Source organism: Pan paniscus, chromosome 5, assembly GCF_029289425.2.
Source record: "Pan paniscus chromosome 5, NHGRI_mPanPan1-v2.0_pri, whole genome shotgun sequence".
Lineage (NCBI taxonomy): Eukaryota > Metazoa > Chordata > Mammalia > Primates > Hominidae > Pan > Pan paniscus.
In genome coordinates, this window is record NC_073254.2 from 52,160,619 (window position 1) to 52,173,577 (window position 12,959).

The 12,959-nt window shown below is 55.9% G+C and overlaps 1 protein-coding gene across 8 annotated transcripts in view; it reads right to left on the bottom strand.

The window, feature by feature from the left end:
* MDGA1 (MAM domain containing glycosylphosphatidylinositol anchor 1) overlaps positions 1-11,037 on the bottom strand; it is a 67,491-nt gene extending 56,454 nt beyond the window's left edge. For 4 of the 8 annotated variants that reach the window (XM_063604882.1, XM_063604885.1, XM_063604884.1 and 1 more), the window contains exon 1: positions 9,556-11,036. In XM_063604882.1, the coding sequence (XP_063460952.1) occupies positions 9,556-9,622 (67 nt within the window). In that variant the 5' untranslated portion in view covers positions 9,623-11,036. Of the gene's footprint in view, positions 1-6,801; positions 6,914-9,555 lie in introns of those variants that run through there. The other 4 variants (XM_063604887.1, XM_063604883.1, XM_034962025.3 and 1 more) reach the window with 3 other exon arrangements.
* Positions 11,038-12,959: the final 1,922 nt, after the last annotated feature.

Here is a 12,959-nt window from a genome sequence, read left to right on the forward strand (position 1 = left end):
TGGGGACAGATGTCATTTCACCTCTGCAGCAAAGACCCACCACCCTTCCAGACACGTAGTGGGTACTCATTAAATATTTGCTGGTTTTGATCAGGCATGGTGGCTCACAACTGTAATCCCAGCACTTTGAGAGGCCAAGGCGGAAGGATCACTTGAGCCCGGAGTTTGAGACCAGCCTGGGCAACATAGTGAGACCTCCATCTCCACTAAAAATTAAAAAAAAAAAAAAAAAAAAAAAGTTAGCCGGGCATAGTGGTGTATGCCTGTAGTCCCAGCTACTCATGAGGCTGAGGTGGGAGGATTGCCTGAGCCCAGGAGATCGAGGCTGCAGTGAGCTATGATCACACCACTGTACTCCAGCCAGCAAGACCCTGTCTCAAATGAAATCAATTTTGCTGGTTTTACATTGAATTGCTACTTTGTTCTCCAGCTCTGAAATTTTCACTTTCTTTTTTTTTTTTTTGTAATAGAGACAGAGTCTCGCTATGTTGCCCAGGCTGGTCTGGAACTCCTGGGCTCAAGTGATCCTCCCATCTCAGCCTCCCAATGTGCTGGGATTACAAGTGTGAGCCACAGCACCTGGCCTCACTTTATTCTTAACCAAACAGGAAAGAGAATAAACAAAAGGGCCACATTTCAAAAAGGTACCATAATTTACCTATTAAAAATCAAAGAAAACTGTGTTTCTGAAGGAGACTCCTTCAATCTCTCTAGGTTTGGGAAGCCAAACCTAGAGAACCAAGGGAAGTCATTTGGTTAGAAGCCAGAAAAGGGGCCAGTCTCCTGGGCTGTTGGCCTGGACCCTCCAGTTAGCACCATTAAAGTAGAAAGTCTCCCTGCTCACAGTTTAGAAAATAATCAGTGGATTTTGTTTTTTCCCAAGACTCCAGGGTTCAGATGAACTTGGTTGAAACTAAGCTTGGGCAGTAACCTGGAAAACCAGGAAATGCCCTCAGAAAGTCCAAGGGAAGAAGACATCTGTTTTGGTCTGGCTTTTTCAGACACACTGTCTACACCAGCTGTGCCCAAGAATCATCTAAACAGCTCTTACAACCACAGATGCCTTGATGCCACCTGCAGGGTTTCTGATTCAGGAGGCCCGGGGTGGGGCCGGGCATCTGTTGTTGAAAAAGCTCTCCAGGTGGTTCTGACATGCTCCAGGGCTGAGAACCACTTCTCTACGCAGCTTCCAGTCCTCCAGATAATTAACGTATCTCGGCTGAGTTTCTGGGACTGGAAAGGAACCAAGAAGAGCCTGGGGTGGAATCTTCAAAGCCAGCCAAGCAGTGCCCTCGAGCCTGCTGAAGCCACCACCCAGCCACCAAGGTCACCCACCCCTGCAGCTCCAGCCTTTCACAGGCAAAAGGCTGGGCTTGGGGAAGGGGAGCTGCTATTCCAGCCTCCCTGGCCTGCCACATTTCTCAAAAGCACAGCCTATACCTCCTGTTGCCACATGCCACCCACACCCGGAGCTCCCTGCCATCTGCCTGCCACCCTCTCTGCTCTCGTGAAACGGAGTCCCCATAGTTCACCTTTGAGTTTACAAAGTGCTATCACTCCTGGGCTTCTCTGTAATCCCAAAAGGTAAGTGTGCCTGAACCAGGCTTCACATGGGGAAACTGAGGCTCAGAGAGGCGAGGCCATTGGGCAAGGACCCTGAGAGGCAACAGGCTGCCCACCTGGCCCTCCAACCCGAGTCCAGACTTCTTACTTGAAGCCCTCATTATGCACAGCGCAATCCCTGGTCTAGCAGCGTCGGCACCACCAGATTCACGCAGAATCTCAGCCCAGCTCCAGCCCCGCTGAATCAAGAATCCGCATTTCCACAAGATCCCAGGGGAGACTTGTGCACGGGAAAGTTTGAGGAGCCCCACTCTGTGCTGCAGCTGCCCCGAGCTCCCCAGTCCCCCGGTGGCCCTTTCTCATTCCTCCTCCTCCTCTCACAGACTCTGTCACAGACTCTCGGGTCATGTCCCCTCTCAGGCCTCCTCCCACCCCCTAAACGTTGGTGCTCCCCAGGGCTCTGGCCTCAGCCCAATCCCTTCTCTCTACTTTCTAATCCCTGGCAATTTTATTCCACCTCATGGTTTCAACCCACATCCTTCTGCAGACATAAATCCACATGTGCAAATCTACCTCTCCTGAGTTGATCTCTCTCCTGAGCTCAGTGCTCATTGTCCACCCGATTTGTCAATATCCCCCCAAGACATGCCAGTGCCAGAATCCCATGAAGTTCAAAACTTCACTCACATTGTCACTAAAACTATTTACTGAGGCCTTGCTACGTGCCAGGCACTGTGCTCAGAGCTTCCTAAGCACCGTCTCATCACAAGCCCACGCAGTGAGTACGATGATCTCCATCTGACAAGCGGAGAAGCCACGGCTTAGAAAGCAGATGTAACTTCTTGGGCTTTTACAGCTGGTGTGGGGCAGAGCTGGGATTCAGACCCAGGTTTCTTATGCAGAAGTCGAGGCTCTTAACTACTTCACTTCCCCAAACCTGTCTGACTTCCAGTGGCTTTTGTTCAACCTGTTATCACTGTGTGCCAAGTCTCCCAGCTCCAAACCTCAGAGCCGTTTGCAGCTCCTATTCCTTGCCTGAACTCTTTCCGATACACTTTTAGTGCTTAATGATGGTACAATCTTGTGTCTTGCCTTTTGCAACAGCCTCTAACTGGTTTCCTTCCTCCACCCTCAAACCCCTACCATCTATTCTCTACATGACAGCCAGAGAGGTTCTATTAAAAAGGTGTCAGTTCATGTCCCTTCTCTGCTCAAAACCCTGCCATGGTCCCCTATCTCATGCAGAACAAAATCCAGAATCCTTTCATAGCCTTCAAGGCTCCAAACGATTGGACCTACTAACTCTCTGGCCCCACCTTCTACTCCACTCCCCCCGGTTCACTCTGCTCCAGCCACATTGGACTCCTCAGTGTTGCTGCAACAGGCCAGGGCCTTTGCAGCGGCTATTCCTCTGCCTGGAACACACCTCCTGCAGATGCCCACAAAGCTCCCTAGGACTCCCCTGGACAACTGCAAAGCCTCCTGACAGTCTCTCCAGCACGGCCTCCTCCCACACACAGCAGCATGGCTACCTGGCCCATAATATGGCTTGCATCAACCCAGCTCCCTGTTCGACATCCTCCTTACAGCTTTGCAATGAGCAGTTCTGGGTTCAAGTCCAGGTCTGCCACTTGGACAAGGGACTGATAAATGACTTTCTCAAGGAGTTGTGATGAGACTGAAGATAATGCATACTTATGATCACAGGCTGGACAGTCAATGTTAGCAAGGTTTAATATTATTCCTGGACGGGCACAGTGGCTCATGCCTGTAATCCCAGCACTTTGGGAGGCCAAGGCAGGCAGATCACAAGGTCAGGAGATCGAGACCATCCTGGCTAACATGGTGAAACCCCGTCTCTACTAAAAATACAAAAATTAGCTTGGCGTGGTGGAGTGTGCCTGTAGTCCTAGTTACTTGGGAGGCTGAGGCAGAATTGCTTGAACCTGGGAGGCAAAGGTTGCGGTGAGCCAATATTGTGCCACTGCACTCCAGCCTGGGCGACCGAGACTCCACCTCAAAAAAAAAAAAAAAAAAAAAAAAATCCTTTACTGTTCCAGCCCTAACGGCCCCAGTTCCCTTTCAGCTTATGCTCCAGCCCAACTGAACAGCTCACGAACTCCTCACACACTCGGGTTCCTTAGCTTCCAGGCCTTTGCCACAATGTGCCCTCCACCTGGAATGCCCCTCTCAATCCTTACTTCTATTTGTCAAGGCCAGTTCAAATGCTCTCTTTTCCACAAGGCCTTGGAAGCAATTACTTCACCCTTCAAATTCTCACAACCTTTTATCCACCCTTGCTACATGACATTTATCAAAATCTCCCCCTACCTTACATGTGATTCCCCTTCTCCTTCCATCTTATTCATCTCAGTAGCCCTGCCAATGTCCAGAACTGAGTCTTACTCAAGGTAGAGGCTCAGTGAACATTTAATGAATGATGAGTGAAAGGAACACCACACTGCTTTCCTTCCCTGCAAATCAGAAGATCCGGTGGGACTGAGTCTTAGGGCTACTTCTTACCAGCTGTGCAATGTTGATCAGGTCACTAAAACTCTTGGAACCTCAGTTTTCTCATCTGTTCAGTGGAGACAATAGTACCCCTTGTGCTGACCTCTCAGAACGTCATGGAAGCAAAGGCTGCAGAGGCATGAAAATGCCTGGTAAGTCATGTGGCATTTACACACTTATAAGGGATTGCTGTTCTGACCAACAATACTCCCTAAAAGGTTCATTCCCCCTCACACAAAAGGATCCCTGAAAAAACCATGACCAAACGAATGGTGGGTTATCAAGTGAGGTTTACTTTCTTTCTTTATACTTTTATGTATTCCTTGATTGTTTTGCAAAGAGCACATGTTACTCATAGTAGTTACTCATAGTGTTATTCATAGACTTGAGGAAAAATGAGATTTCATTGTTGAAAAACAAAAATATTCATTCCTTTGAGCTAAGCCTTGCTCTTGCCTCCTGTATCAGCATTTAAATACCAGAGCCCCTTGGTACATAGTACCTTCTAGCAGCAGATGTATGCTTGCAAAGCAGGGTCTTCTGACCACGGGGAGAAGATGCAGAAGAGGGGCCATGCGCCAGGTTTATACAGAGGCATTTCTGCAAGGGCACAAGCACCCCCATTCCCCTTGCCACAGCCTCACCAGAGCAAGAGCCCACTAGGCTAAGCTGAGCCCCAGCATCCAGCTGGCGCCCAGGGAAAACCTGATTCATCTGAGATTACAGCAAGTGCGGCTTTGGCTACGGGCAGGTGCCTAGGGACACCGGGGTGGGTACATGGGAGCTGGAGGGAGGCTTAGAGTTCCAGAAGGCCCTAAGGAACCCTTTTCAGCCCCAGGTTGAGGAATGAGCATAACTCATCCCTCAGATAGGGTGAGGCCCACGGGAGCCCAGGAAAGGCAAGATGCAATGTGGCGGCCAAGCCCTCCCCCTGCTGGCCACATCTGGAACGGCAGCAGCTGCCGCACAGGGCAGGGCCCGTAGGCAGTTACACACACACCGGATACCTGGGACCGTGTCAGGCTCAGGTGTCCGGAGGTGGGAGGTGAGGCAGGGCTCTTCCAGGACTGAGAGGCCCAAGACTTCATCTCCTAGGTCCTCTGTCTTCACCGGGTGGGTCATCTCCTAGCCCACCTTTCATGAGCCCAGCCATGAGATGAAAGTGGGGAGGGGGGCAGGGGGGAGTGGCAGGGACGTGGGGGCAGTGGTATTTGGGGTGGGGGTGTCTTCCACATTCCTGCCTCTGTCTCACTCCTCCCAGGCCCTCCCCCATGCCTCCTGGGCAGCTGGGAGAAGCTGGGGCTGCTACCACTGCCCGGATTTCCACTCCCGCCCCCAGGTATTGATTTCCTGCATCATTCATTTGCCGGGCCTTGGCGGCTGTGATTAGCTCCCTCCATTCTCCCTAGAGATTCCACCCCCCTTCCCCCCAAGCCTGTCCCTCCATGTTCCAGCAAAGCAGAGCTAATATACCAGGCTCTAAATGAGGCTTTGCCACCTTGGTCCCAGCAGCTCACAGCCAGGCCTAGCCAAGTAGCTCTCAGCTCTCCCCTGCCCACCCCCTCAAGGATGCTTTCCTGCTAACAAAATCCTCTCTAACCGACCTCCTCCCCTGACCTAGAGCCCCCGCACACCCATGAAGCAGATTCCCATCCTGTAATGTCGGATGGGACATCATGAGGATCTTGACCCTAAGGCAGGGGCTCTCCAGCCTGACACCAAGGGTCTGGGGAGCCCTCACGCTGGCTAAAGGGCCAAAATCAACTTGGGATGGGGAGGTAACACCAGCAAAGCAAACAAAGCAGCTTGGATTTGTGGACACAAGGTGATCTCCCTCGCTTGTGCAATTTCTGTAAGTGAAGAGAAAGAAGGAACAGAAGCACGGAGCTTCTTGAGGACAAAAGAGAACCCCAAGCCTCTGTTAGCCCCAGAAAACCAAAGTTTCAAGGCATGGGGTAGGAACTCCAGTGAAAAACCTCAAGTGCCCACACCCAGATCAACACCCAGGAGATGACACTGGGACACTCACTTCCTGAAATTCCTTCTCCGTGCTCCCCAGAGGAGGGAAAAAAACCTGACTTGGTGATAATTCTGTAAGCTATGTTGCTGTTGTCAAATTATTCAACATCTCTCTTCATGTTCCTACAAAAATTAGCATAGGATAGTAGTTTCTGATGACACCTTTGGTGAAATATTTTGACTTCCACCAGTAAGTTGCAAACAACCTGTCTTAAGGATAATGTCAATTCCCACTTCTGCATATTAAATAATTCAGGGGTTTGTTGTGTTTTTGTAAGGGAGAGGAATCCCACTGACCAGCGGTCCGACTGCTATGAGAGGAGCAGAAGCCAGGACAGAAGGCGGGGTGTTCCCTGACGCTATCCGCATGCAAGATATTCCTCTTCCATCACTTGGCTACTGCCTCTGCCCCAGAACTAGGCCACTGGGGCCAGCCCAGCCCCCTGGCTTGCCAGAAAGCAGATTACAGGATCCACCCCAGAGGACAACAAACTGGGCCAGGAGATTGGGAGGCGAGGAGGGAGGGAGAACTGGCTCCAAATGGACCATCTGGTCCAGCACTTGGCTGTTGTAGCATCTGTGCCCCAAAGAACAAAGCCACCTGGCCAAACTGAGAGTGCTGCCTCCCCAGCCCTATTGCAGACCACGGATCCTAGGGCAGGTGGTGGACCTCAGTGGGAAGCAGGACATAGGGTTCTAGGCACTTACCTCCTACCAGCCTCAGCAGAGACACACAGCCTAGGCCGAATGCTGTCAGGTTCGCTCTCCACCACCTGCTCGCCTTCCTCCCCTCTGTTCAGCCCCTCCCTTATCCACACAGGTCTGGGGGCAGAGGGGCAGGGGCAGGGGATTCCTCCCCAGGATATACATTTTTCTCCTATGTCTTGAATTAGACCTGCTGCCTCCCTCCCCAGTGCCAGGGCAATACTAGGCTTCCAGCCTCTTCTCTCTTCTAGGGCTGCAGGATAGGACTCTGTGACTCACCCTAAGCAGAGACCCTTAAACAATGCCCCACTGCCCTGCTGGAAACCAAGTCCTAGAGAGACTTCTCATGGAGAAAGAATTTCCAACCTGCCCCCAACTATAGCCCTTTCTTCATTCAGCAAATACCTGCCTAGCTCCTGCTGTTGTGCCGGGGACCATGCTGGATGCTGGATGCAATGCCAGGCTGGAGAGGCCATCCCTGGTCCCTACGTGCCGCCTTCACTCTCATGCTGTTTCTTCTGCTTCGCGGGTACAGAAAGACTGCTGGGGAGGGGGGCAGAAGAACTAGTCCCAGATCTTCGACCTACTTCTTAAGCCAGTCCTGGTCCTACAGAGATCCTCCCTTCTGCTGTATCTGGCCAAAGATTCTAGCATCACAAGGAACTCAGCGACCTCCTGTCATCCTCCTCCTCCTCCTAAATCTTCTGCCTTCATCCACCTCAATAAAGACTTTTTACCCAGCAATTCCCCTGAAGCCCCAACACTGCCTGAAGCCAAGCTCTCAAAGAAAAAGTGGCATGTCACCCACGGGCCCAGGGTCGGCCCCAGCACACCCAGCCCACTTTGATTGGCTCTGAGTGAGAGCAAATGGGACCTAGGCACAGGCGGGAGGGGAGAAAACACAGAGAGAAAAGGGTATAGATAAGCCTATGGCTGAATCCTGGCCCTAGAGTACTCTGAAATGAGGGTCCACAGAGACCACTGCCCCTGACTCCAAACCCCACTCTCATTGCTGGGTTTACTAGACTAGGAACAGAGGAACCTCCCAAAGATGAGCCCCAAGCAGCCTAGAGAAGGCTGGAGAAGCTGGAGGGGATGGAGGACAGGGATGACCAGGAGTGGGTCTTGCCAAATGCACCCAACGACACAGGGAAGGAGGGTAGAGTGGAGGACAGCAGCATGCAGGAAGGGCTCTCCATCACCTTCCCCAGCCCCGGGGCTGTGGTGAGAAAGCAAAGACCTCAGCAGCACCTCTCTTAGGCACCTTGACCTGGGGAGAAAGAAGAAAGTGAAACCCCAGTCCACTGGCATCTTCATCTGCCCTGGAGAGGCCAAGGCCTCCAGTACCTGCCCTGTGGCCTCCTCGCCCCAAACCCAGCCTCTCCCAGTCCCTGTTGCATTCTTTCCTGCCTTTCCTGGCCTCTGTGAGGGGCCAGGCAGTAAGAGACACACAAACTAATTAAGAAGCAGAGTTTGGCCAGATGCCTGGGCTAGTCTTACCAGAGAATTAAGGCCAAGCCAGCTAGCTGGGCAGGGCCAGGAGCATGTCACCTCTCAGACACCCTTCAGGACACCCCTTCTTCTTGCCAGGCACAGGCAGATGGGTCAGCACCCTCCAGGGTGCTTTAGCCTCAGCACCTGAGGCTGGCAACCAGTAGTCAGTGCCTATACCACCCCACAAAGAACAGGTCAGACTCCCCTGGATCTAAAAGAGGAATCATTAGTCCCTCCACCCAACAGAAAAGGAAAGAGAGAATCCTGCCCGCCCCAGCCACACATCACTAAAAAGTGACCTGGACAAACCATCCTGCAGTAAAGAGAAAGCAAAGTAAGGGCCATTGGGCCCCTGAGAATGATTTTCTGTGCTGTGGGGTTAAGGCACTGCGGGAGGCTGAGCCCAGGTGACTGAATGGATGATGCCTGCCCCGGGCCTTCCCTGGGAAAACCCACAGGATGGAAGGGGGAAGGGGTAACCAGAGTCTCCCTTGGTAACCACAGCGAGGCGTGCGAACGCAGGAGCAAGGCTGCGTGGCAGGAGGCAGAGTTTGGACACGTATCCCTGTGGGTGCGTGCCGTGTTTGCGTTTTCTGGGGATGGTGGCTGAATGTGTCTGTGTGTGCGCGCAGGAAGGAAGGTGGGGTTGGGGTTTGTAGCCAAGAACCGGGGACAGGAAGAACTGGTTCAGGAAAGGTCCGAAAAGGGATGCCGGGGTCGAAGGCGCCGGGGCCAGGGGATGCCGGCATCCTGATCAGGGTGTCAAGCCGTGAGTAGAAGAAGCGAAGCCGCAGCAACAGCGGGGAAGGCGAGCCCGCCGCCCGGCCTTGGTGCTGACAGCCGGCTCGCCCGCAAGCAGCGCGGCAACTCCGGCTCATGCATCGCTTGGCTTCCACTCCGGAGGCCGAGCCAGGACGAGGTTTCGGTGCAAGTCGCTGCACCAATCCTAGACTGGGTCTGTCCGGGTCTCCCGAGCCGACTGGGTGCTCTCAAGGGTTCCTAATCATTCCCACCTCTAGCAGGGTGTGGGAAAGTGGGTACCTCCTCCTGACATCCCGGCTTCACACCAGACCCTACGACCGGCCCCTGTGTTCCGAAGCAGCTAGCTCGGTCTCCACGCGCCCTGGAGAGGGCGGGGACGCCGGCATCCACTCCAGAGTCCGAGTCGAGGTCTCCACCAAACCCCGGCAGCGCGCACTTTGCGCCTCTTGCAAAGTTTCCGCGCGAGGTTAAGCCAAGGTGGAGCGGGACGCGGGCTCTTACCGTAGACTCCTTGTCCCCGGCAGTGGAAGGGGATCAGCGCCAGAAGTAGAAGGCAGGTCACCTCCATCTTCACGGCCGGTGCTTCATCCCCGCGAGGCGGCGCAGCCCGAGAGGCGGCGGGGGGCGCATTAGTCGGGGCCCCGCGACGCCCCTATGTCCCCCCCTTTCCCTGAGAGGTGAGAGAGAGAGCGGCGACGAAGACCAGGAGACTGAAGAGGCGGAGGTGGCGGCGACCCGGGTTTCTCCTCCGGCGGGGCCGCTGCCCGCGTGGGGACGCAGGGGGCGCTGGCCCAGCCCCGGGTGCCTCGGCGCGCCCGGCACAGCAGCCAGCGCCCCGACCCGAGGAGCCCGGCCGCCGAGCCGCCCCGGGTACCCAGGGCCGTCCGCGCGGGATGCTAGGCGCCGGGGACCTCTCGGCGGCGGCGGCGGCGCTTCGATCCAACAGGCCACGGACGACTGACAAACTTGTCGTTTCCCCGCACTGGAGCCGCCCCTCAGCGGAGCGGAGTCGGGGAGGCCGGGGCTCCGCTCGAGTTAATCAATCTGCTGTTTCCAGTCCTGCGGCCGCTGCCGTGGGCTCAGCCGCCCGACTCCAGGGGGCCGGGCTGAAAGCACTCGCGGCGGCGAAGGAGCCCCGGGCCCGGCCCTCCTGATCCGGGGAGCAGCGCGAGCTGGGTTCGGCCGAGGGACGAGCGCCGCGGGTCCCCGGGTCCGTGAAGTTAGCCGAGCCGCCGATAAACCCGGGGAAAGAATAGCAGCCCGGCGCCCCGCGGGAATCTAGAGAGCAATTCCAGGCAAGAGGGGCCCCAGAAAACGAGGAAAGGAGGAAAGTTTGAGTCTTTTCAAAAATATTCGCGCTCTCGCCCAGGCCGGGGCTGCGGCGCGGGCGCCGCTCGCCGCCTCCGCTCGCCGCGCTCCTCTCCCGCCGTCTGGCCGCGGCCGTAGCGCTCCCGGGCTCCGAGCTCTCGGGAGAGCGGGGCTACGCCGCGCCCCAAGTTGGTCGTCCCCGCCCCCGCCCGGCGGCCTTGGCCTGCGGGGGCCCAGAGCGGGCGGGGCCGGGCCGGGCTCCGGGGCGCGGCGGCCGCTCGGCTCCGGGCCGCGGGAGCGCTCCGCTCGCCCAGCAACTTGGGCTTTGCTGTGCTGCTTTTTCGCCCCTCCGAGCTTTTCATTCCGCGCTCCTCCCGCCTCCCTCCCTCTCTTCCTCCTCCCTCCTCCTCGCGTCTCCTCGTTCGGTCTCTCGCTCTCCCACCCGTTGTCGCTCGCTCTCCTGTTTGATTCCCCTCCAGTTAAAAAAGGAGCCAATTAAAGGCAGCCCAGCTCGCCTGGCCCAGCCTCTGTCCAATTTCCTCGCCTCCCCCAGGACCAATTAGAGAAAACAAAACAGGGCTGGGGGAAGCTGACTGCCTGCCTTTCTCTCTCTCTCTCTCTCTCTCTTCTCTCTCTCCTCTCTCTCCTCTCTCTCTCTCTTCTCTCTCCTCTCTCCCTCTCGCTCTCTCTCCCTTCCTCTCCTCTCTTTCCCTTTCTCCTCTCCCTCTCTCTCTTCCTCTCTCCGCCCCCTAACATTCCCCCCCAACCCCGCCCAGCAGGAAAATGTCAGAAAGCAGAAATGGATCCATCTATCCCGAGGACAGTGGCGGAGGGACCTGGGTTTCGGCGCGGGCTCTGCAGCCGCGCGCTCGCACACTCGCCGTTCTCCAGCCTTGCACACCCAGACTAGCTGGCCGAGCCAGGTGCACCGTTGCCAGCAGCCCGCGGGGCAAACACGGCCGCTCGCTTCGGGGACCCAAGCCCGCAGGGCACTGCACACTTCGTAAATGTTTTGCACTTTGGGGAGGCGAGACTGAAGCGGGGGTCCTAGGGAAAGGCCGGGCGCCTGCGGTTCCTGCGGTCCTGCAACCGCGCGAGCCGGGCCGCGGCTGTGGGTCTGCAAGGCTGTCTGCCCGGCTCGAGAGGCCCCCGCCCCTTTCCAGGCGTCTGGTGCTGGGGCCGGGCCGGAGCAGCTGGCGGAGAGGTCGCGCTGAGAGCTCCTGCCCTTGCCGCGGCCCACAGGTTGCCAACAGGTTTGCTCGCACGACCCCTCCGCCAGAGCTTCCCTAAGTCACCCCACATTTTCCTCGGCTAGCCACTCTTCCCATCTTGCCTCCCCTCGGGACCTCAGGCGCCCCCAAGCGCCCCGGGGGCACACCTCCTTCCGGCTGCCGAACCCGAGCCCCGCTCCAGCGGCGGGAGTCCGGCACTCGGGTCTCAGCCGCCTCGAAGGGGCCCTCGCGGAGCAGGAGTGCTGAGAACGCTCCTCCCAAACGCCCGCGGGGAGGGGCGTAGGCTGGCAAGCGAGGCTGGTGGCCTCCCCCGCGCCTCCGATCCCGCCCCGCGCCCAACCCGGGTCCTGCTAATCTCACCTGCTCCACCTGTCGCCGTTATTTATCTCAGCGTGTGCGCAAGAATTGTTTTAGGTCGGCCCGTGGGAGCGCAGACAATCGCAGCAGCTAACAAGCGGGGAGACTACAAACCCCCACTCCCTTCGCCCCCTGGAACTGCTCAATATCTTGATGGTGGTTCCACGGCTCTATGCATTTGTCAAAACTCAAAGATCTCCACACTCCAAAAAGGTTAATTTGTCTGCATATAAATTGAAACATAGATTTTTAAAAAATAATAATAATGAACCGCCCCTTCCCCAGGCCCATTTCCTGCTGGGTCTCTCCTCCCCTGACTCTCCAGGGCTTAAGCCCCACCGGAGCGCGCGCTCCTGACTGCTGGAAGAGGAGCGGGAGGTGTCGGGAAGTGCCTGGTGGCATGGGGGGGTTCCATCTTCCTTTCTCAGCCCCCTTTCTGTCCATCTCAGGAAGCCCGAGAACATCCGAAGATTCCTATTCTCTAGCCCACCTCCACTCGTTTGCGCCTCCCTTGTGCCCTCTTCCGTCTTTTCTCTCCTTTCTACCCCGTGGGTCCAAGTCTGATAGGAGGTCCAGACTCAGTGCGGTGCTCCCAGCAGATGCCAGCTGCAGACATGTTCAGTGAATTCACGAATGATGCCCATCATGGCCAGATATCACAGACCTGGGATACCCTCAGGGTAGCCATCCTTTCACTCTCCAGCCCCGGACTGTTACCTCAAAGGCAAAAAATTCATTTTCTGTCCCACAGATAGACAGCCACCATGCCTCTTCCCGCCTCCCCCATCCAGTCAGAAAAGGAAGTGGTGCCAATTGAGGGAGTGATGAGGGGTAGCTTCTTCTATTGTCATCCTCTTCCCATTATTAGAGGGTTCCTGGAAGTCTCTACCCCTTCCAGGAAGCTCTCAGGGAGTGATCACAGCGACTGTGGCTCTTCCTGGCTTTGCCCATTCTGAGCTGAATGTGTACTTCTCCATGTCGTGGGAAACTGCCCTCTGATTTTCCAAT